Here is a 25907-nt window from a genome sequence, read left to right on the forward strand (position 1 = left end):
TGCCTTGTATTTTTCTATTAATTGTTATCCCTAATTTTGTTATGTGTTTATAGATAAGAGTATTCAGCTATTGCTGTATAAATTCATATGCAATATCAACTTTGTGCAAAATTTTAATTCATTTAGTTTATAAACTTTTTATAGAAATATATATTGCAAGAAAACTGGGACTGCTGCTATCTGTTTTAATATCCTGTAATATAAAACTCTTTTTATGATGAACCTCATGTAGTATAGCTTGAGTAAATTGCATGTGATGCTTCCTAACTGTCTGTATTATCTTAAATCCCAATTTGCAAAAGAAAAAATCCTAAACCATCCTTAAATAGCAAGGATACCATTTATACAAATATTTTAATTTGAATGAGTCAGTATCAATGTTTTAGTCACTGTTGGTACTCAGTATGATGCTAGTTGAATCTTCTGAATATAAATCCCATGTAGGTAGTAGAATCACATTTTCCCTCCCACTTTGTTCATGTCATTCATTCATGAAGGAAAAAGCAGTTCTGGATCTCTGGGACACTGAAACCTGCTCAGCTAAATGTCCAAATATTTCCATTTCACAGGAACAGTGATGCCACATTACTTAAACCCTTCATACAGCCCGATTACACTGAGGTAGGAACTGGGTACAGAAAATACTTTTTTAAATATACAAAGTTTTTCTGTCAGCAAGCATTTGTGAGCACAGTTTTGATCTGGAAAAAACATCGGTGGGATACGGATAAAAGGATTGAGACCTGGTTAGATACAGAGCCAGGGTGGAAAGGGTGTGGGCTGTGCTGTAAGTAGAAGGTAAGTTTGGAGGAAGAACAGCATGGTAGAGGGTAGCAGACATGATTTGAAGCTCTGTTTTGGGTAAGAAGGTAGGTAAAGCCACAGTACAAGGGTTCAGTTTTATGCTGCTGGACCAAGCAGTACAAAGAACGTGCACAGAGCTGCAACTACCATCACTTGTGCAAACTCCATTTGGGAACATTGCTGCAGGTATTAGGACTGTCAATCAAGAGTATGGCTTGCAGGGGATCAACTCTGTTCTCCAGGGAGACTGATGAAAACCTGTATGATGAAAACCATGGTGGGGGGCTGGACTAGATCTTTAAAAGCTCCCTTCCAACCCAAACCATTCTGTGATTCTCTATGCCCTATTTCCCTGAATAGTACTCCCAAGGTTCAGGGGGCCTCGGATTTGCAATCCCACTGCTGACGACATACCACTGCACATCATACATAAAAAAAAAAAAAAAAAGGTTCCTTCACTCAGAAAAGAGTGGAAGATTCTGAGCTTAACTGTTTGGGTACTTACTGCAACTCCCAGAGTTGTTTCTGAATTTTACATTAAATAGTTAACACAGTCCAAAACTCATCCCTCCCAGTGGAGCTCCCAGAGCAACCTAAATTTACCAAGTTGTATTAATTTGCTGTCCTAAATAAATTGAAATTACTTTTTGTACCATGACAACTTCCAGTAAGGGCTACAACCTACAGCCGTGCATTGGTTAGGACATATGCCTGAGCACTGGAATCATTCACTGTCAGAAGACCAAGGAAGACACCAGATCTGTTTCTTACAGTTCCTGGGTGAATTCTTTACTCATAGGCTATTTTATAACTGAAAGAAGTGCACAACTTCCTCTGTCATTGGCAGTATGCCTTTCTCAGTCCTGGAAGGAAACTCAGGCCAGGGTCTCTGATTCTGCTTCCAAGGCACCTCAGATTTTACACCTCACACAAATCTTAGGCATTTAGATCCTCTCTGACCATGAATCACCTTGTATATATATCTTTTGATAGCATGACTCTTTATAGCTATACACTTGTCTGACAAGTGCAGTATATAGGAAAAGCAGGTATACAGTCCCAGACTGAAGGTCAGTAAAGTGCAAAGAAGTCTTCATACTGCCAGACCTGCAACCTGGTAGCAAAAGTCTTTTATATTACATCCTCAAGCAGAACGCAAGAAGAACAGGTCTTAGATGACCTTCATTACCATTTGTGAAACTATTCATATTGAACCAGCAAGGAACAAGAAAAATCCAAAAGTAAGACCATCCTAACATTCTTAAGATAAAATATTAACTTTAAAAGTATTTATTTTGCCTTTCAAAATCAATGCCAATAAAGAAGAGCTATGTAGTAACCAGCCAAAAAACATTTGCATCAAAAGCCAATTACTATACTTCGCTACAGTTTATGAAGTAATTTTGAGGTGGGAAGAGATCAGGAAGAACGGGGAGGGTTTTTTGGCACATATGAAGTAGTATAGTTTCATCAGAACAGTAGTTTCTCCCGTAAGTGTTCTTAATTACTTCTATTTGCATTTCATATTAGTGTTGTCATGCAAGCCTTCTCTTCTATGAAGTATGGCCCCATACAATACAGATATTTTATTTTCAGCTCCCCTGTTCTGAAGAAGAAAAGTGGTGACAACTTCTTATGCATTGCTTTTAAGCCACATTTCTAATGGGGCAACTCTCAATATCACTACCTAGCTCCACCAGTTTCGTCAGCGCTTTCCTTCCTTTCATTAGGCTGAAAGGTAAGTCAGCTCCAGAAAGCATCAAAGCCACGAAAATCACAGAAAACTTCTCTGTTGCACCCAAGTGACACAGAAGGCCTGAGCACATTGTCAAAGAAGATCAACTTGTATCTTAAACAAACCACCTGGAAACTGGAGGCTTAGATCCCCAGCCTAATAAAATCAATCAGAAAAATCTTACTGACTGGCTTTGGTTTGGACCTGGGACAGTAAACATAAGTGGTTTTCTTGAGAAGCTGAAGCAGAATGTGTTTGAATAGCTTGTGATCAACTGTCATCCAAATATAGACACCAAATATATGAAAACTTCCACTAAACAGTTTATACTTTAAGTAACTTTCCAGTTATATATGTCTATCAACTGGAGCACACATTCTTTTGCCCTCTTTGGCTTCAACAGGAATTTTGCCTCTGGCTTCAGCTGAAGGAAGAACAGGTCCTGAAAATTTGCTTCTATGATTAAATCCAAGGTCTTAATCTCTGCTTTGAAGCAAATGCCCACTTTAAATTTAATCTCATTAGGATCAAAATTTCCTTTCCTTTCAAACAATCAACTTTGGTTAGCGAAGTATCCTTGATCATAAGCCACTTTCATTACCTGAAGGTTATTTATTGTTTTACTACTCTAAAATTTATTTACATTCATCTGTGTCTACATACAAATGAATGCTGCGTCCTTACTATTTTTTTGTTACATTCCACAACCAGAGCAGTTGTCTGTAAACACTAGCAGGGTCAGCTGAACTCCAGCCATCCCAGGATAATGAAGGGGAACAGCACTGCTTTGGCCAGTTCATTTACTACAGCCAAAAGGAGCAGGTAGCATCACTTCTTGGCTGCCAAGAAGCCTAACCTCACACCGAGGGCACTCTCCTGGAAGCCAGGTGCTGTCGGTTTGAATATACCCTCAGCCTCAGGGTATAACTGAACCGACAGCTGAACTTCATACTGGACCAGTTCCTAAGGCACCAGCATTAGAATCCTGCATAGTTGTTTTTGCTAGCAAATGCTAACTAAACTTTTCCAGTGTTCACTGAGGTCAGATATGGCCTTTACTACTTAACAGCAGTCAGAGTATGGCAGAATGTAAGCAAAGGGATAAGAACTATTTTTCTGCCCTGGTGTATGTGATCAGATTACAAATATGATAAACAATTCTCTGCCAAGTAATACAAGTTAGAGACAACAACAAGTCGAAAGACTGAGAAAAAGACTGGCAAGGTTTAGGAAAATAATGTGAATTAGATGGGAAAACAAAAGTTACTTACTAACTTTGTACTACTTTTAAATTTTTGCTAAGTTTTAAATCAAACAAACTATACCATTAAAATAGTCTTTTTTTTTAAATCAGAACAAAATTCACAATTATGTAGTTTCTGGAATTCTCTGACACTACCCTTGGGTATTTTAATAATATACTACTTGTTCAGAAGAGGAAGATGGGGACACAACAGCTTTCTCCCATCTAAATATTCTAAACAATGTGAGGTACACAGCTGTGTCCTGTTGAACTAATTCTGGTGAGGACCAGGAGCCAGTTTAGAAACAAAACAGAACTGTCTGGCACAGCATGCTGGTAGCAAATACATCAACAAGGACTTTACTCCCCAATGGTCTGATTTGCTCAAATCTAAACAGAGACTAGACTAACACACGCAGTTAAGAGAAAGTGACCACAATCAGCTGCCTCTGTAAGCCCAAGTATCTGCCAAAAAAAAAAAAAGTTTCTGACAGAATGTGATGCATATGCACCACAGACACTGTCGGGTATTAGATCACTCAAACTGGGGAAAATATTTCCAGGCTCTAAGAAATTCTTCTGTATGGCAACTGTTAGCTAAATCATCTTAACAGAAAACTACACTTAGTAAGACTGGTAGAATCAGTCACTTGGGTTATCAAAGGCAAAAGAGTCAAAGCACTAATTCAGGAAGCTAAATACAGCTCCTATTTTGCAAACAACTACCCTAATAATGAAGTGGTATTGAGAAGCATTTTAAAAGATTTGCTGTCATTAAGATGCAACAGTATTTCTAAGTAACAAAGGAAAAACTCCAGGTAAGGCAATCCAGGGGAAACCTCTGGCTTCCGACCAGACCACCAAAAGCACCAGGCACATCAAATGGAACCATGACACATACTTCAACATGCTGCCACTGCACGCAGAGTGCCTGCAGGACCTTGCAAGAGCTTCTGCTCTTGAGCTCCTGCCACCAGCATTTGCAGCTGCCAACTGCTGCTTCTCCCAGCGGCCCCATACTTCTCACCAGCTGAGCCACGGCAGGCTGCCCATGCAAGAGGCAGCAGCAACAGCCCCGCATCCTCCTCTGTGCCTCCCTGCCTGCTGCACAAGGGCATTTTCCCAATAGAGCTGAAGGGTTTGCATTTTTTTTTGCTCCCGGCCATTGCTGAGATTTCAAGGAAGGAAGAAAGACATTACTGCTGCGTGAAGCAGGGTCTCTTTATTCCCACTGAATTATAAGTCTGACGAGCTTAGATGCAAGATGTCCCTAATCAAATGAGCAGCTTTTTCCTCAGAAAAGTTTTCTCTTTGGAAAGAAAAACCCCACATATTAATTAAAAACCAACAAGAAATCCACCCAAATCTTTCAAGCTACAAAAGAGCAACTGGAAAGACACCTGAAACAATAGGAAAAAATCTGCTTAAAAAAGCCAACTAGGCCAGTCACCAGAAAGTCACTGCTAGCGTACGACCCCCTTGGCCAGCCCTCCTTTCATGAGGGAAAACACGTCCCCTTGGCCAGCCGCTGTTCATGAGCAAAAACCTGGCAGCTCTCAGGCTTGGTCTGGGTAGTGCCCAGATGGAATCGGTCACTCCCCCCGCCCAGCCCCCAGACTCACCGAGATCACCACAGCAGGCTGGCGGCCAGAGCAGAAGCAACACCTCCCAACAGGCACACGGCAAGTCAAGCTGCAGGCGGAGGTAAGGGAGAAGCCTCAGGAAACACCTCAGGGGTGTGTGACCAACAGCGAACAATGTCAGCAGCTCTCCCCCTCTGCCGATGCCAAAATGGCTGCAAGCAGGGAGGGCAATGTCTTTCCCGCCCTGCCTACCCACAGCTTGCTGCTGGACTCCTGTGGCACCGTTCTGTCCCCAGTCCAGAATCAGCCATTATCACCTTCTCCAGGTGGCACCACCAGGTGAGTCACATCAGCTCTGCCCCACCCACGGCAGGTGGGCCACAAGCCTCTGTGCACCAAGCTTATAAAGTCATCCAGAGGTCAAACAGACACATATTTCTGTAGATCACACATGGATTCACGACCCAACACTTATATGAGCTACCCTTTCCTCCCACAGGTTTCTCAAAACCTCTGGAGCTTTCAAGAAAAGCTGAGAGTTGAGAGACAAAAGGAGATGCGAGAAGGAAGTTAGCAAGTCAGCTAGCAGCAATGAATGCTTAAGACTGGATAGAATTAAAAATATTTTTATAATAGTATAAAAAATGTTCAGCTGCAAAAAGCTCTTCAAGTTACACTGAAAACTGCTAAAAATATTAGTTGCATAGCTGATCCTATTTAATTTTTGTCAGAAAGGAACCTGAGGATAGAGCTGCAAATCATTCTCTTATGGTGGTCTGCTCCCTTCAGGTTAAAGGGTCTCCTATGCATCCAAGTCAAAGACATCCCAAAAGCAAATACTCCTTGATCACCAAGTGAAATATTCATTCTAAGGCGTCCAGTACTCTCTGAAGTAGAGTAGAGCTTTTCACCTTAAAAGGTTATAAATCTCACCCTGTATCTTTTGTGATAGAAATGAACAATTCTACAAGCCACGCAATAATTAAGCTAGTGTTATCTTTATTTTTATTTGAAAGACCATCACTTTTCAAAGGATTAACACCATTTGTAAAGAATGGGGCAATACCAACACTTTTGAACTTCACTAAAACAGATACAGCTCCCAGTAATACTCGGTTTAAAAGAGGCACCCTTTAACTCACACAGCTAGCACAAGGTCACTATTAAATTCCTGCCTATAGTCTCAATTTTACAAATATATATAAAGTCACAGCACTGACCCTTTAGTTTAGAAAGTTTTTAATTCTGTAATAAATCCATCAACTTGAATTAATTTAAAATGAGAGCATCAAAAGTCTCACATCACTGATAAGATTTAAGTAACAGAACACTATATAGGTATTCTCCATGTAACTGAAGACAACTGTGTATGTTGTTTGCCTATGAAGATACCAAGTGGTTAAAGTTGCTATTTGTTAGAGGTCAATAGCTAACAACCATCAATAGCTTAGGTACCCAATGGAGAACATAAATTGGAGCCATATGCTTGTAGGAATCAGTTCTTCTCTCTCCTCCAGTTAAGATGGCATGCTAGAGATTTACTGGTAGTCTGACAATGTTATGTTATAGCACTACATACTAAAGCAAGAATTGTTCTACTGCCAGATTAAATGCCCTAGCACTGCTCCTAGACACTGTTGGTGTGCTAGGATGGCTAAGGGTTGGCCAATGGCTGGCCTCCCCGGTTATTTTGCTTCAGGAAAACTATACCAAATCAGCTGGAACACTGGACATGACCTTCGAGGAGGAAATATTATCAATACCAAATTCAAGATGTATGGGAATTAATAATTAGGAAATTAAAGATCTCCTAATAAGGTTCTAGATCACAGAAAAGCCAGGCCTCGCTGACATCTGTTCAGTCTGATGTGCATCTAAAGAAATTACACTATAGCTACTGTTCAAGTACACATCAACAACTTTCAGTTTACTGTCTTCAGCAGAGACTTTTACAGCACTAAAGTCAGAGGTTCAGTGATTCTTGAAAACAAGGGACTTATGACCTAGACTACCTCACATTGCCTCCTTTTTCATTACTAGGGATCTCACCAGAGTTAAATTAACTTCCTTAAACTCTGTAAATATTCAAAATAGAAGTATTTTGTTGCTACATGTGCACTTTCAGAAAGTCTAGTCTACTTGTCTTATGGGGCCCATTAAGATATCCAGGTAAGAGGGAGGACTAAAAAGAAAGCATGTTGTTTTCCATTACCAAATCAGTCAAAATTTGATTCTATGTTAAAATTAGAAAACAAAGCAATATATTTTTATGACATTTACAATGCTTTGTAGCTCAAACTATTTATTTTTTAAAATCTATTAATATAAGCCATTTAGTTTGCATAGGACTCAAGGATGTGTATTCTCCAAGTATCAACAAAGCAAGTATTAAATATGGAACTTGAACCTTCATTCATGCTCACCCTTTTAAAACAATTCTGGAGCCTTCTGTTAGTTTTTTTCTTTTAAAAAAGTTCTTAAAAAAAAAAAAGAACATAAATATGTGTGTGTATATATACACACACACCCCTGCACTCTAGTGAAACCAAACACAACTAAAAGGTAAAGTCAGTCATATTTTCATACCATGTACTTAATCTGGGAGGAAAAAAAGTTACACTCATTTTCCCAGCAGGATTTATGTAGACCACCTTATCTGTGTGTTTAGCCTCCTTACAAAAATACCAGTTGCTCTACTGGGATGCATTTGTTTCAGACACCTTTTATATGATACGGTAGCTAGAAGGAATAGCAGTCAGCACCGTGTGACCAAGAAGCTTTCCACTGATTTGAGATGGGAAGTGCTAGAGAAGCACATAATAATAAGAGTATGCCAGGACAGAGAGTGCTATCAGTTTTAAAATAAATCAATTAACACAGAATAGGAGAAACGAACAGCCTCTGATAATGTATCCTCAAGCCCACAGAGTTTTTCCACTAGGAAAAATCTACCAACCATCTCCTGGAAAATAAATTGTTCCTTAGGATTTCTAAATCAGGGACGGTTCTTGATCAGGGTTTGTTAAACCCTTTTTCAGATGTATTTGATATTAATGTAGACAAGATGCTGGACTACAGTCACCACTCATCTGCTTAAAACAGTTCCTACAATAAAAAGCAAGATGGGGAGTAAGTCTCTTAACATCAATCATACCCTAAATGCTAAATGTATTATTAAACACATTTAGATATCTTTCCATTCAGGTTCTGAGCACAAGTCCTTTGGGTCTTACTTACACAAGAGAAGTAAATCAGTCCTTTCATAAGCTGAGGTGGTTTTGCTAAATGAAAACATTTATTTCAGCACTATCATTTTTTCCCCATCACCAGTACTACAGCTCTTCTCTTCTAAAAAACAAAACACAGATAAAGGTTTTAGCATGTTATACCCCACAATAAACTAAGACTGTATTAGAGCTTATTGTCAATATTCAATAAATGAAGCCTCACTATAGCACTTGATCCACTACGCGTTAGTGAATAAGATGACTGTTAAGATTTCAATTAAGGAAAATAAGCAAATATTTTTGGTTTTACCATTTCGATTTTAATACAATTAAAAAAAAAAAAGTAAATGTTATGCATGGCAATGTTTATTAAACAATCACATTTCATTTAAGCATTAAAATGCAGCAGTCTGGAAAAGCTGCCAGAAACAATGTTTGGCTTCAGAGAAGGCGATTATGAAATTACTTCCAATAAAATTCAAATACTCTCTTGTCTGTTGATTAGTTGAATGCTTTAGACTGGAAGGAACAAAAAGTGCAAATCAGCTGAATGTTACTTTCAAAAGTAAAGTCTTTAGTGTCCTACAAGCAGTTACTGAAAGGCCTCACCTCAATCTTTATGATAAAGGACAAAATTCTCCAATTTCTATACAATTATAACTTACTGTAACATTTGAAACAACGTAACATTATTACTAAAACAAAATTAATTTCAGAATATAACTGCAGTATTTGCCTACCATGAGCACCTTTTTTTCCTTTTTTTTTTTTTTTTTTAAATCTAATTTCCTTGACATGAGATGGCATGAGGTACATTCTCACTGCAAAACTGGAAACTTACATGGAACAATACAGTTACAACCACTTATAGGAACATGTTCTAGCTTAAGGTAATTTATACCTAAACATACTACTTTTACATGAAAATCTAAGATTCATATTGTGGTATTCTGTTTCTGCTGATACGCTTTCAGGAAAGTGACTCATCCCAGAGTAGCTAAATGTTGACCTGCAGCTAGCCTTTTGCAAAAAGACTGCCCTTTTGTACATCATCTTTATTGGAGAACTTGTAAAGAAATGGACAAAGGTTAATAGATAACATTTGACATATGGGCAAATTTTAAGCATTTAGAAATGAATTTATTATACATATTTTTTTTTTAAAATTCAACACGATGATTCATTGGCAGTTGGAAATAAAAACAGAGTATCTTTCTGGCTCCTAAATCACTTGAGAATGACTTCATATACAGAGATAGTGAAAAACAGTGTGATTATCATCTTATAAAGGCTCTAAGAATACGCTTAGCAATTTTCAATTCTTGTAAAAATCTTTAAAAATACTGTGGAAACATGTTCTTATATGTGGGTACTGCTGCTTGAAACTGAACAGTTGGTTGACATCCAGACAACTATTACAATTTTTCAAAAGCAAAGCAGCTTATAAGCATAATAAACAAATGGTCATTTTGCTAAAATTTAGACCTAATTTAGTAATTTGTAGAATGACACTTTCAAACTGTGCAACACAAAATAATGTAGCCAACAGTAACATACAGGTACACCATTTAATATTTATTATATGCATTTTATATACATTATTTTTCAACAGCTGTACTTTTGCTATGTGGTACAATCTTAAAAATTTGCTGATTCATAGTTTGTAAAACAGAAACCTTACAAAACTCATCAAAACTCGCAAACTGATCAGAAAAGTTTTGTGGAAGACTAGAAAAAATACTTTATTGTATTAATCATGCATTACACAAACAAAATCTTTAGTTACACCATAAACTGAAGCACATCTGAAAACAAAATAAAAGCAGGGAATAACTAGTCAAAACACAGCAGATTTATGAATCTTGAATCAACTACTTTTGTATTCTATTTGAAACACAAATAAAAAAAATTTTCACTCCAAAAAATTCTGAAACAAGATTGTTTTTTTGGAGTCAACTCCACTGCAGGTACTTAACCAGAGGAAAAAGAATTTCTTGGTTTGCAACTTTAGAATTATCAAATGTCCCATTTTCTCATCTATTTTAGACTGTTCAAAGAGTGCCATAATAGATATACAGGGCCCTTTAACACACTACATAAAAGGATATAAAGACCAACAAAAAGTGAAATAAATAACAATAGGCCATTAGCAAGATGGGTAATCCTTGATAAATAAACTCGTAAATACAGTAAGATGTACAAAATATCACATAGTGATAGGATGCCAAGATTAAATTTTTTTTTTTCTTTAAAGAGTTCATTCAGGGGTGTTAACCCCTCTGTGTTTCATTTGAACACATTTTACAGTCCTTTATTTATGAAGACAGTTATGTGATGATGATGAATTAGCATCCTTATGCAAGGACTTAGCTGAGCTGTATTAGGCAAAAGAAGGGAAGAGTGTGGTTACACGGCAGCGGGTCAGTGAGATCTCTGTGTTTTAGGGTTCTATAATGCAGAAAAACATTATCAATACAATCTTGAGCACTGTTGTGACAGGCTAAATATATAAAAAGACTTATAAAAACTAGAATTTTATCCAAACATTTTGTGCAACTAATGCTAAAATATTTTAAGTTAAATTTCCTTTTCTTTAAAGCAAAATAAAAGTTTAAAAGGGGAATCTGTGGCATTCAACTGATAAACAGAAGATTACTAAGAGATGAAAAGAAAGCTACTCTTGGAGCTCACTTCCCCCCACAAGAGCACCACATTCCTAACCCTAAGGCAGCACACAGAGTCCAAAATAAAAGTCTTTTGTAAGATCAGACTCCACGTTTGCTTAAAGACACCTAAAGAACAGACATACGCTCAGTTCATATCCAGTCAAGGCTACAAATACTGGTTTTCTTTTTTGTACTTCTCCCCACCCCCCCCCAATACAGTAATTACAGTTAAATGAATGAGCCTGACATTGTTCAAGATGTGGTGACTTTTCACCAACTTATACCTGCCCCACGTAATAGCCTTCACCCAGGCAGATCAGATGTAGTGTCTTATTGGTAACCTTATCATTGATGGCAGTGACGCATTCCCTCTTTTTTGTCCAAACAGACCTGCTGTTATGATGCAGGTTTGTTCTGCTATGTCACACAAATACTTTGGCAAGGGCATCAGCTCCTGCACTGGCAATATATGCTTTTGATGGATGAAATGCTACATCATAAATTGATTCATCCAGCTTTTTCCTATGAGCTGTTATTTCTTGCACACATGTCTTGCTGTCCAAATTCCATAACCTAATGGAACAATCATGGCCTGTTTAGGAAAAAAGGAAAAAAAAAAAGACAAAAGACAAAGTTAGATTTGTCAGACACTTAGGTGCATCATAAATGCAAAATTTATAGAGCATACAGAATATAAAAAACCCCTTACTTCCAGACATTAAATAGATTCCATTAGGATCTACAGCTAGGCTTGTGACAGCATCCAAGTGAGCAACCATAGAATGGATCATTTTACCTAAAAGCAAAATAAACAGTGAATTTCCTGTGAAGTATTGTTTCTTTTAAATAAAATAACATTCCCATTAAATGCAATATAGAATAACACGTTTATTTAGATTCCAATAGTATCTGAATGATACAATTCTATTAGAAATTACTAAGTTTCAACTGCAGGCTCTTGTATAAGCATATGGGTAGATGACACACAACTCTCAAAAAAAGCCATTCCCATTATAAGCACTCTTTTTATCCATCTGGCATCTTTACTGGTAGCAATGACAATGAAGACCAATCCCAAAATGACTGGGTGATAACCGCAATTTTTAGACCCTTTATTAAATGTCCTAATACCTGCCCCAGTAGGACAAAGTGTTGACAAAGTTTTGTAAAAAGAGATTTACTGAGTCATACCAGAGGTCCATCTATCTCTGTCATTGCTAGGAGAGAGGCTACTGGTGATAAACCAGGGAACAAAATAAAAACAAGGCAACTATAACTTGATACTTGCCCAGAATACTCTCCAGCTTCTAATAATGAACTGTTCACTTATGTCACAAACCAGAGATGTTATCCCTTCATTCAACTACTCTTAATGCATTTCTTTTCAGTGACCTCCATTCCTAGACTTTTAATAACCTCTTTTAGCATCTTATGATGCTTTTTGGAAGGAGTTCCAAAATGTTTAACTGCACATAAGAACAACCACCTCTTTCTCTTTTGAACCTGTCACCTGTTGGGGTTTATCAACTGAACCTCAGTTCATATATTGGAAAAGAAAGCAAATAAATCCCTCTAAGACCATGAGCAACATGAAGGATATCATCTTTGCCCAGTTGACTGTTTTCCTGAAGAATCTCAGCCTATTTAGTTTCTAAGATTCTTCCTGAAGAAGCTAAAAGCTACTGAAGATCTGTGACCATCTTTTTAACCATTCCCTGAAGCATTTTAATTTGACTATAGCCCTTTTGAGATAAGGGAGCCTGGAGTAACAGAAAGTACGCATGTGGATACACCAAGAATTCATACAAAGGTATTAACAAGGATTCTTTTTGTGTTTATTCCTTTCCTTCCTCCTAACATTCATTTTGCTATTCTGACTGCTAAGCAACAAACTGACATTTTCATCCAACCTCTTCTTATAACTCCTGAGGTTTTACCTTGGGTAAGAACAGTCAGCCAGTGATTATTATTTTATATTATAAAGTTTGTTTTTCCTTAGATGCATCATTTCACATTTAGCTACATGCAATTTAATTTGCCTGCTCTTAAGTCTATTAGGATCTTCAGTTCTTCCTCATCAGCCTTCATCTTTAATACCCTGAATTAATGAATGTCAGTAAACTGTCAACATACTGTCCCGTCCAGATGATTCATATTATGTTTACTTCTATCTTTTGTTTCCTGACTTTGACCCAATTATTTGTTCATGCAAGATTTTTCTCCTTATTCTACATCTTTGTTTCTTTAAAGGAATAAATTTTAATTTCAGGACAATCATTGCAACGCGTTTAACGACCACAATTCAAATACATACATTCATGGCAAGTGAGAAGGGGAAAAAATGTCTAGCTTTTTGCCTTTAAAACCAAAACCACTAAGAACACTATCCCCCACTCCGCCCAAACCAAACCAAGCACACTTAAAACAGGGGTTTTATATATGTGCTTACTTAAAGTCTGCTTATGCTGATTTTTTTCTTCCAACTTTGGTAGAATAACATGCAGGAAGTGACTGATAAATTGACAAATGGGAAGTTTATGTTTGTTCTTACAATTATTCCAACCTTTTTGTCATGATAGATTGTGCAGTTTTTCCCTATATCCTTCCTTCCCTTTTTTCCAGATCCATTTCTGTTTTATAAACTTAATCAGCAACTTAAGTGTAATACAGGATTCCATTACTACAATGAATTTAGGGTTATTTCTTGCCCTAATAGGTACTAAGCAATGTTGTTTACAACTGAGAGTTGAAAAATGTAACTGATATATGCTTGGAGTTAAAGGCATGGAAATGACGAAGACAGGAGGAAAATGGCAGACATATTCTATAAATTAGCAAAGCGCTAACGTAAGAACACCTTCTTGTCCCTCACAACTCTCTCTGCCTGTTTTGAGAGAGTATTTTCTGACTGCCGAAGTCACAACTGCAACCGATATCACTATTTCATAGAAAAGGTACTGAAGACGTTTAACCTTACAAATACCAAAAGTTCTCTTCTGTGTAAAACTGCATCACTAGTAAGTTTTCTACAAATGGATTTTCCCTATGTCCATCCAGATTTACTTTAAACATACTCATACATACAAATTAGGTTCTCTTTATCCTTACCCGTTTTGTTGTCAAAAAATTTGATGTGTCTATCTTCATGTGCTGTAATAGTTACAGGAAGTGTGGGATGACTTACTACCTTGTTAATATGATTATTTGATTGTACACCTGAAAATAAAATTAAGAAAAATATTCAGCTGCCTTAAAGAAAGGGCTAAAGTTAAAATGTGAATATTGTAGCACTACACTTGAGCTTACTATATTAACTAATATTATATAAATAACATTTTAGGAAGAGCATCAATGAATCTCCTAAGAAATAAATAATAGCTTCTTGCTTTACAGGGTGGGGCTAAGCCAGGTAGACTCTAGCCAATGTACTGTAAGGTTAAAGCCGTACAAGTGGTTTATACACATGAAAGATTCTTGAGAGAGACAGCAAACAAACCAAGCAAGTACTGCAGCGCAGCACAAGCCAAGTAGAAACAAACTGTGGCACCTATACTATATGTTTAGCACACACCTCTTGTACCTCCGCATCAAAAAGGATTTAGCTTGGGGAAAGAAAAGAGACAGAATCCAAATAACTGAAGTCAACCTAACCTATTTGATTCTGTCAGATATATTTATGTTGTATTTCAACTTAAAGAAACAATGACTGGTTTAGGATCTCTTTAGAAGTTTTTAGAATACTCCTTAAAAAACCACTTTCTTATCTTGATATGACAGTGTTTTAAGGCTTGTTCTCTTCATTTCTGTGCTTAATTTTTGTTGACTCCATTTAAGATTCTCTCTTCAAACTACAAAAGTTATTTCTCCAATTTGTCATGTTTTTCTCACTGTCAATGCCAGTTTTTAGACAAGCTACCTAAAATATAACTTTTACACAGTTCTGTAACCTGTGTTGAAGTCTTTATATAATCTACTTAATACTGTAAGTATAATCACTAAGTAAACTAGACTACTTGGAGAGGAGAAGCAAATTCTGCCCTTGCATTATTCTTTCAGATCTTATTACATAGAAAGGAATGACCAGAAACTGGAGGTTTTCCTTATGGAACACTTTCATAGGTTCAAGAAAAGAAGGGGCCTCTACCTAGAGTCTCATCAGATACATACAATTCTTTAAGAGCTACATCTTTGTAGCACCTTATTTGTTGCAACAGAATTTCTAATATTAAAAGTTCCACAGGATAGAGTGTTTAATCACAACCTGTGCAGAATTCTACACTTAACTAATATTCTGCTTAATTCACTTATTTACTTATCTTAATATCCTCCACGTCAAGGCTATATAATGAAAAATGTGTTTTAATATGCAATTCAGACAACTGAATCTTGAGAAAACTTAGCTTAGAGAACAAAAACTGTTGCTTTCACTATCTCTAACCGCTTTCAAATCCTGATAATCCACAATCTTTTCCATTGTGTCTGTTCCAAGCATCTTTAAGCATCTAACCACCTTTCGAATTGCATGATGCAGAAAAGGAACAAAACTTTTTCATTTACTTCACCATATAATAAAACTTTGAAAAAGGCATCTCATCCAAGATGGATATTTGACACAAGAGAGTTTTACTTACCAGATTCTATTTGTGTTGAAAGCATTACCACTGACTGGGATGTTTCTAAATCATAGATGACTGTGCTGCCAGTGTTAAAAGATGCCACCATATGAGCAGGGTCACAACCTATAAAGTCAACTGATGTAGGTATTCCATGCTCTAGAAAGAAAGAAAAATATCTTTAGAAAGAATGAAACGCTTTTAAAATTCTTGACAGTTTAAATGTTTAGTTTGTTTTATACTCGTATTTTAAAGAAGAAATTCGCTCCCTTCTTTAAAATAATGCTACAGCACCAGGTTTACTTTACTAAGAGATCTTTTCCCTTTGGTCCTGTTACCTAAGTTTTGATAAATGGAGATAATGAGCCTGGATGCATCATCAGCTGCCTCATAACAGATTTTCAAAACCACTGCAAAAACTTACCTTTCTCTCCATTGTAAGTGCAAATACAGGGCATTTTTTCTGGTGGGTTCCATAATCTAATAGTGCCATCTGCTGAACAAGATAGTAAGTGATTCTTTACACTGCTGTAAGCAAGACCCCAGACCGCATCTGTGTGAGCAATTAATGTGCCAGCTAGAACGTTTGGCTCTGGAAAAAACAAAAGTTCAGAAATGAAACCTTTTTAGTGAAGAAACATTAAATAAGTATTTCTTGTACCTCAACATAAATTAAATTCCACATAAAACTGTGGAACAGCACTTCCTGTGTAAGCAACAGCTAGAATATTACACAGGAGGTCATTTTGCACAACCGCTGCCATCTTTCTCAAAAAAAAACCCCAAAACCCCAACAAACAAACAACCCCCCCCAAAATATAAACAAACAAAAAACCCCAACAAACCAAACCAACCCCACAACTATGTCCCTTCTTCCAGAATGATACACATTTTTTACCACCTCCTCTCTGAGGCAGTTGCTTCTTCCCTCCAAATTCACCATCTTAAAGATGCTTGGTCACAGCCCTTCCTCTGTACAAGGTGCAAACACACCTAACAAAATCAGCTTTCCACTTAAAAACTGACACTTAATGCTGTTTTTACTCAGCGTACTCTGTTGACACAGGGTCATGCTCTAAAACTCTCAAGCACCCTAATAATTAAACCAAGATTATTTCTGTTGTGGAACAGGGAAACACATTCTTATTTTCTTCTCCCTGATACTTTATAGTTGTCTTTTATAGAGGGGTTTTTAATCTATTCTCTACCAGGCTTTGAGTAGAGAAATGAGACAAAAAGATAAGTGGAAAGGAATAAAGCCAGATAAATCACTAAAATTTAGTTTTGCAGAAAATTAAAAACTAGTTGGTCTGTTGCATAAGCTCACTCATTACACTGACACAAGGGAGAGAGGAAGAATTCTTGACTCTGACCCATTCAAACTTCAGTGAACCACGGAACTACACCCTTAGACATTAAACACAAAATGCTGATCACCATCAATGGCAGGAGAGTGATGCACAGTTTTCCAAGCAGTTAACAGCTCTTTAATTTTAGAGACATTGGTTATGGGAACCAAAATGCCAATCAGAAACATAAGACACAGAATTTGATTACACTTATCTTAGTTTTCTGAGAAATTCCTATTAGAAGAAATAAATAATCATTCAAAAATTTTGAATTTTGGTTCAAAGTAGTAAGCATGCTTTTTAAAAAATAAGAGTTATGATTGATTTTTTTCTTTACCATTTAAACCTCAGAAATTGCCAGTCTTCTTATTACAGTTCTACACAAAGGACGTCACCAATGCAAGTGGGAATAAATAAATAATTAACGTTTGCCACACACAAAAAAGTTGAAAACACACAATTTAGTTGACAAATGGCAGCTATGTTTCACAAAAGCTCTAGAAAACAGATTAGCATCAAGCAGAAAATTAATGTTGAAGACAATGGTCATAAGTTGTTAATCTTTTAAAAGGTACTTACCATAGGTATCATATGGATCCACATTAGGGCTAGGCATGTTCCACCACTGGATGGTTGCATCAATACCACCACTGAAACACTGTTCTCCATTGGAACTAATTGCCAATGACAATACAGGTCCACTATTGGGAGACAGAGAAAAGTAAGTTTATTGATACTGCCTACAGGATAGAAGTGAAAATCTGGCTATCTACTTTAAAAAGAAGTTGGATTGGATTAAGTAGTTAAAAAAATATTCAAACTCCAAAGAAACAATTCTGTTAAAACCTTTTTTAAGTCTCAACAAGTGATACCAACCTCTGTTAAAATATTCATAACAAATTAACTAAAACTATCCAAATTCAAGCAATTCAAAGAACACCACCTTATTTCTCAGAAGCAACAGTAATTACACCTACAAACAATGAGTTTTTACAGTGCACCTACGCCAATCTAATAGCTAGCTGTGCTAGAGGTGGTTGTAGCCCCTCCACCCCCAACTATTTTCTCATCCTATTTTAGGAACTGAAAGTAACCTATGCCCCAGTAAACTGGTTCAGAAAAATGATCCTAGAAAGAGTACTTTTTGGCGAAGGTTAGACTTTTACTGGTTTAACTTTGTCAACCTGTTTGCTGTGATACCAGACAAGCACAAGCTGTAGCCCAAAGGAAAAAGCAGCTCTACTCCTTTGGACACACTACTGTAAAACCGTATCCCCAAAATTAGATGCCTGGCTCATTTGACAGGCCATGCTCAGGATATAAGGAGTCTACCAGTTGTTTAAGTGCAGGTGAGAAAACCAGAATTACATAGTTGAAGATGGTGAAAAGGAAGACTTGGTTGAATCCATCTATGTATTTGGCAAAGGGAAGAACAAAGCTGAGCTGAAAACAAATGTTGCTCAAAGCCTGCCTGAGGGGAAAAATAGTAAAATTACTTTGTTACCAGTCTCATTGGAAGTCACAGGGTGGGGATCAGCTCTGTATCAAAACATCCCCAACCCTTAGGTTTTGGTATTCAGTAACAAAAAGCCCAAATATTAGCCCAAATTTAGAAAAAGAAAGAGCTCTGAAGAATTCAATTGGTCAGTGGCCTTCTATCACTCAAAAGACCACTTGTATTTAAATATGAGGACAAATTAGTCACCCAGTCCTAGGGAAGTGTGTTTTACGCTTTAGCTAATAAGAGCAAAAATAGGACATTACGTTCTATCAAGTAAGTGGCTTAATAGAAGGAGGAGGGTGATGATAGTATGTGTAGGTTTCCTAATACAAACTAATTTTTTTTTTTTTTTTTTGTCAAGGCCAGCACAGGAAGTGTAATCCCCTTCCACACTTAATCAAAGAGCTCTCATGAAGCTTACCTGCTAACTGAGTTGGAGACTGGATCTTTAGTTATATAAGCAAAGTACACTCAAACTACTGTGACTGGCTATGGACTGCGCATTTTGTCTTGCCTTCTTATTGGAAGGAAGCAGAATTCAAAATTAGCAACTGAAACTCAGGCAGTAATAAAGCAGTTAATATGTGTTGAAAAATCACTAAGAGTTTTACGAATCCCAGCTCAACTTGCAAGTTTTATTAACATCGTTTAATTCAGGTTAGCTCAATGTCACCATATGCCACAACAAAGATCCTTCCTTGTTTCAGACTAGTTTGTGCAATCTACTTTCCCAACACCTTGGGCTGGACTGCAATCAGAAATGAGAATATATGTTATAGTGTGTAATGAACCACCATCTGCACACAAAGCAGGCAAACTTGAGATGGGAAAGGAAGAAGCCTGGGTTGACATTGCAAGAGAACTGACTGTAGCTATCAGAACTTTACTCAGGCATTAATCAACTTTTTGATTACAACAATTATTTCACTGGTTTCCAACTTCCCCCAGCCCTGACAGGCAGATGCGTGAATTAATACCCACGCCCTATCTACTACTTTGGCCTACCCTGGCAATGAAATTTTATCTCTTATTCTTGTTCAAGGCCCTAAAAAATCCAGAATCCTCCTAGTCACTTGCTCAATCTACTGATTTTTCACTTACTGAATCTGCATTCAATGGGGTTTTTTTTTTGGTCCTGATGATTGCATCTGTACTTTTAATTTCTTAGACCTGTATCTGAAGATACTAGGTAAGACTAATAAATTCTACCTTATTTATCTTCTTCACATATTATATATAAAATCCATAGTACAAGACATGGACATCACTCAGATGATTTCATTATCACCTTCTACAATCTCTCCTTTCCATTGCAACTAACCACATTTGCCACTTCCTGTTCTTGTGTTGTGTCCTGGTTTCAGCTGGGATAGAGTTGTCTTTCCTAGGAGCTGGTACAGTGCTATGTTTTGAGTTCAGTATGAGAAGAATGTTGATAACACACTGATGTTTTCAGTTGTTGCTAAGTAGTGTTTAGTCTAAAGTCAAGGATTTTTCAGCTTCTCAAGCCCAGCCAGCAAGGCGGCTGGAGGGCACAAGAAGTTGGCACAGGACACAGCCAGGGCACCTGACCCAAACTGGCCAACGGGGTATTCCATACCATGTGACATCATATCTAGTATATAAACTGGGGGAAGTGGGGGCGGGGGAATCGCCGCTCAGGGACTAACTTGGTGTCAATCGGCAGGTGGTCAGCAATTGCACTGTGCATCATTTGTACATTCCAATCCTTTTATTATTACTGTTATCATTTTACTAGTGTTATCATTATCATTATTAATTTCTTCTTTCCTGTTTTATTAAACTGTTCTTATCTCAACCCACAAGTTTTACTTCTTTTCCCAATTTTCTCCCCCATCCCACTGCATGGGGGGTAGTGAGTGTGCGGCTGTGTGCTGCTTAGTTGCTGGCTGGGGTTAAACCACGACAGTTGTCATGGACTGTGCAGTTCACGACAGGAACTCAGTATTGACCTGTTTTTATTGACCTGTTTTTACAAAGTTTAAGGGACCTTGTCTATACAATGTAAAAATAGAATACATTTGTGGCTTTTACACTAAAGTGTCTTATGAATCCATGACATAACAACAATACATTTATCAAGCGTTAATTATGTCAAACACTTACATGTGGGCCCTAAATGTGTAGATGGGTTCTACATCTAAAGAGGCACTCCTGAAAGAGAAAGGAAGAGTTATTACATTACATGAAATTTCTGCTGAAAAACTCTGAAAACATTTAAGAGTTTAATCAATTTCAAAGGCATTTAAAACACAATTGATGTTTTATAAAAACCCATATACTTGCTTTTTGGCAGGAACCGTTTTCTGCAGATTCCAAAGTTTTAGAGTATGGTCCTCAGAGGCTGTAACCAGCACAGGCTCTACAGGATGAAAAGCTAATGCCCGCACTCCATCAAAATGACTGCGTAGCGTATACTTAGGGTTCCATGTCTTTCGGAAGGCATCTTTATTAGCTGGCAGCTTAAAAAAAAGAAAAGGAAAGGAGTAATTTTATCTTGGGTTTAAAAATATGTATAATATATATCTCCCCGTATTTTAGGAAAAGACGCTATTTTTGATTCAGCTAATATACGTTCAATCTTAAGTTTGCATTTATCTATTGATCTGTCTATATGCATCTATAACTCCCTCTCTGGCATGCAAGGTAGTCTGCAAATTTTTCTATTGTAATAGTTTCTTTTATCCCAGAGTGGAATAGAGTACAATGCTGAATACACAGACAAGAAGCCTGGATTTTCAAAAACTGGTTTTAATCCTTTTGTGCAATGATACTTTAATTCTTCTTCCCCGAAGAAAGATTACAACTGTCAAAAGGTCATTTATCACTTAAACACAACAAAAATGAGCTTCAGGTGCCTAGTGAGTGATCTTCCTCAGATAAGTAACTTGACTGAAAATGACAGGAAACATATGTAATTCCTGAATACTTCTACATGCGAAGGTATGTATGCAGAAATAGGTAAACCAGATTTCAATACACATTTGTCATGATTTGAAACATAACATTACATATGAATATATTTAAAACTCATTAAAGACTTTAAAACATATTTATGAGACAATAACTTAGTTGCTATATGAAGCAATATATACAAACTTTACATTTATATATTGTGAACATCCAATTCATACTTGTAACCTATAGACTGCTAGGCTAAAATACAAAAGTTACAGCTGCTTAATATTAATTATAGGTAACTCAGATGAATTACCAGAAAACTTCAAACTCTTCTAGTGACTGCAAGAGACTAATTTAGAGCTTTGAATACCATCTATATTATGCAGAGAACAGACCCTTAAAAGACTACATCCCATTTGTCCTAAGCCTCCATCATAAGGAGAAATACATGTGCAGGTATTTCTCTCTTCCCCTCAAGTAATTATAAAGGGAGTTTAGAAAACTGACTTTAATTAGATGACCAAAATTAGCAAACTAAGAATGAATGGAAACTAATCCTATCCTCTGCCTTACATACTATCTACTCACCATGCAACGGTTAAAGCATGTTTCTCAACTGTAGGCCAGAATCTCTCAGTATCCCAAGATACTTTCAGCAACACTATTAAGAGATTAAAATCTCCCATAGCTAATAAAATCTTAGTACCTTATATCTGTCAGGACTGAAAATAAAAATCAGATCATAAGGTAACATATACTGTAATAAGTATTCTTGGACCAAATCTATATCCTGGATTGAATTACCACTACTCACTCAAACTAAATTTGATTCTATCCAAAATAAATAGAGAGGTTCAGACAATAAAATTTACTGTTCTGAGTTTCAGATGTGCAGACATTTGCTGTTCCCTTATATTAATGTAAGTTTCTGTCCTAAGTACAAACTATGCCAAATTCAGATCAAGCAACAGAAGCTTGTTAGACCAGACATGTAACCTGGATATTTTTTTTTTTTAATACCATCCAACAAATACATTTCATAACAAAGCATTTTGTTTCCAATCTTCCTACTTCAGAGTATACTGAATACCACAATATTTTTTACTGAGATTTAAGTTATTTATCACTACACTGCATAATATATACAAGCTCCATAAAAAGCATAATCTTTTGTTTCATGGAACAGAGTGGAATTCTGGATAGAAACTCGATAGATTTTAAACTTGATAGATATCAGACCAAACTGCATATTTATTTACCTCCGTGAATCTAAAGTGGGTAAGAGAAGGGAAAAAAAAAAAAAAAAAGGTATTTTTCTAGCAAACAGAGTCCCTCGATATTTTTAATCCTCATTATGTAATGTATTCATCCACCTGGCTAGCTCATGTTGCCTCATGCACCTTTGGCGATCTGGGGCTTAGAGAACTTAAAGCCAAACATTTAAAGCAGCAACGGCTAATTTTAGCACATGTTGTTATGTCCCAGATCAGACAGCAGACCTTGATTCTTTGGGCGTGACATGCGTCCACACCACACTGACTTCTATTACAGTTGTGATGAAGAGTCATTCAAGAAAACCAGGACTGAATACAGTGGTCCTTATTTTTCAAAAAAAAAAAAAAAAAAAAAAAAAAAAGGAAAAGATTTCATTTAATCTTTTTTGTTAAAATGGCTGTTGCAATGGTAATTTCGTTCTCAGCAGTTAAGAGGAATCTGCTAAATTGCAAGGTACAGAATTTACAGAAGTTATGAAAAACAAGGTACATTTCCTATCTTAAGTATAGCTTTAAAGCCTTGATATTTTCAAACAGACTTGAACATCTTGGTTCTTTTAGAAGACACCACGTGCACCTTCCTGGAAATCTAGTTATATATAAGCCAATTTTTTCTTGTTTAATTCTTTTCCCCCATCCATGTTTCCAATGAATCTTGACATCCATACTGCAAGAGTAAAAGAACATCTTAAAAAGAGATCCTTGCAACCTCTAAGAAAAAAAGCTATCCAGTAGTATATTTCCAAGAAAAATACACCTCAGAAAAACACAGTCAAGGACTTGGAAAAGGGATTTCCTGATTACAAAGGATAAATATGAGATACAAAATGGACCAGAGGTATAATGGAAAAGTAGTAAAATGTGACACTGTATATCAATATTCTAAAGTCTGACATCTCAAAAGCCTCTCAAAACAGAAGGCATGGACACACTGCCCCCATTGAGTCTTAATGTTCTACTGTAAATGCCAAAATGATAAAGTTGTGAGAAGACAGACTATGGAACCATAGAGCTTCACTAGCTCCTTCTCCCTTTTTCCCTGAACTTTGGTGGACTTTACTAAACAGAACCAAGAGGGATCAGCTGAAACTTTGATCCTAGTCCCCTCTCAGCAAACAGCCACAGAGTAGATGCTTAGAATAATGAAGTCTACCAAACCCAAGAGTTGTTGTTCCCTCACCCAAAACCACCAAACAAAAACTCCGTCTAGGTCAGGAGACACAAAACACTTCATGCATCCTAAAAAACCTTTACCACAAAACTTCCTTAAAATTAGAGCAAAACAAAAAACATGCAAACCATACACCACAAGGAATTGCTAAACAGATTAGAGGAGCAATCAGAATTGGAAATGCCTGCTTTGTAACACTTGCTCAAGCTAACCTAATAAAAATAGCTTTTGTCTTCATTTTGTTTGTCTGTATAGAAACACAGGCAAGCAACCTATTCATTCTGCCTTGTAAACCATGAGCAAACCAGACTTAAAGGAACTATACCTGAGCTAAACAACAAAAAAACCCCCCAAAACCCCAACCAAACAAAAAACCCCTGACACACACACACGAAAGAAAAAAAAACCAAAAAAGAAAAAAAAAAAAAAAAAGAAGAAGAAAAAAGACACCAGGGAAGGAAGCTCTTCCTTGCCCACACAGTCAACAGAATCCTTAACGGCATAGCAAGGAGACATGTATTTCCCTATCTCAATCAACTACTCACCTACAGCAAACAGAGGAATTAGAAAGCAATAATTAGTAACTGTAGTCAGAGTCTTTTAATGTTTAATGTTATTTTTTTTCTTGATAATGTGACTGATTGGATATTTCCAAATTTAGATGCTCTGATAAATGAGGACTTTCCATTTTGCAGCCAGTCCTACAGCAGAAAAACACCACCACCCTGCGCAGCTATGCAATCCAAGAATATACAAATGGAGCATTTGATTTGGTAACAATATTACTCCCTCAGCATACAAACAACTACACACACTGAGGCAAATATAAAGAACTAGATATCAAAAAAGACAGGACTTGAGATGACTGTACTGTATTACAGATGACTACTCTTGTGGACAAGTTGTGCACTAAACCATTCGTGTAAGAAAAATTTTCAGCTATAGTTGAAGTTCTTAAGATTTAAAACTTAATTCTCATCCTGTCCACATATCCTCTCCTTTTCAAAATACAACACTCATCAAGGAGCAATACCTGAAAGCTAGTGGAACCCTGTTGTGGCTTTATTTATTCATGCACTATAATGGCTCACACAAGCTATTTGAAGAGCATAGACCTATTGGGAGCAAAATGCCAGAAGTGGCAATATTAAGTGTTTTGGGGCTTTTTTGTTATTTTACTCAAACATTAACTTAGCTTAACATTATCTGCTTACCTGGAGATGCACTGGAAAAGGAGATAGCTTCAGCTAAGCTCATTGGGGCATGAGATTAAGATGTCCTACAAGTACTGTATTATAGGTACAAAGTAAGACATGGTCTTACTGCACTGCAGATCCACAGTTATGTGGAAACAACTTCAGAAATTAAGAACTATCATTGAATTTTTAACCTGAAGGAACACTGTGATGGAGAAGTAAGAGCATCTGAATTTCAGTCTCTTCAGATCCACGACAGGACAGACATTTCCTTCTTAAATAAAAATATCAAAAAAATTATTTTCATCTGTGTTATTTGATACTTCAAGTTTATCTTTTCTGACACATGAAAAAGTCAGAAGCTACCACACATTTTTCAGATATGCTTTAAAAGATAGCAGATACGCTAAGGGCACTGGGAAAGGAGGACTGAATAGGAAGCCAGGAAACCAAGTGACAATTATGGTCAATCACTTCTCATTCCTATTTGGTGAATGATCCAGTAAGAAAGCAAAAACTTAATTCTGTCTTTTGTCTCCTGTATCAGGCAGATATTAAAGCATGAGATAACCTCTCCCCACACACCTCCCAAACCAAGCTGCAATTAAAGAGCCTCTAATGAA

General features: G+C 36.8%; 1 protein-coding gene across 4 annotated transcripts in view; it reads right to left on the reverse strand.

Moving 5' to 3' along the window:
* Window positions 1–9710: 9710 nt before the first annotated feature.
* The window catches only part of STRN3 (striatin 3), a 68734-nt gene continuing 52537 nt past the window's right edge, over window positions 9711–25907 (reverse strand). For all 4 annotated transcript variants that reach the window (XM_052782554.1, XM_052782556.1, XM_052782555.1 and 1 more), the window contains 8 exons: window positions 21029–21204; window positions 20849–20896; window positions 17800–17921; window positions 16296–16463; window positions 15890–16030; window positions 14367–14474; window positions 11968–12054; window positions 9711–11850 (listed from right to left, as the gene is read on the reverse strand). In XM_052782554.1, the coding sequence (XP_052638514.1) occupies window positions 11681–11850; window positions 11968–12054; window positions 14367–14474; window positions 15890–16030; window positions 16296–16463; window positions 17800–17921; window positions 20849–20896; window positions 21029–21204 (1020 nt within the window). In that variant the 3' untranslated portion in view covers window positions 9711–11680. The remainder of the gene's footprint in view (window positions 11851–11967; window positions 12055–14366; window positions 14475–15889; window positions 16031–16295; window positions 16464–17799; window positions 17922–20848; window positions 20897–21028; window positions 21205–25907) is intronic.

Source organism: Harpia harpyja, chromosome 3 (genome assembly GCF_026419915.1).
Source record: "Harpia harpyja isolate bHarHar1 chromosome 3, bHarHar1 primary haplotype, whole genome shotgun sequence".
NCBI lineage: Eukaryota > Metazoa > Chordata > Aves > Accipitriformes > Accipitridae > Harpia > Harpia harpyja.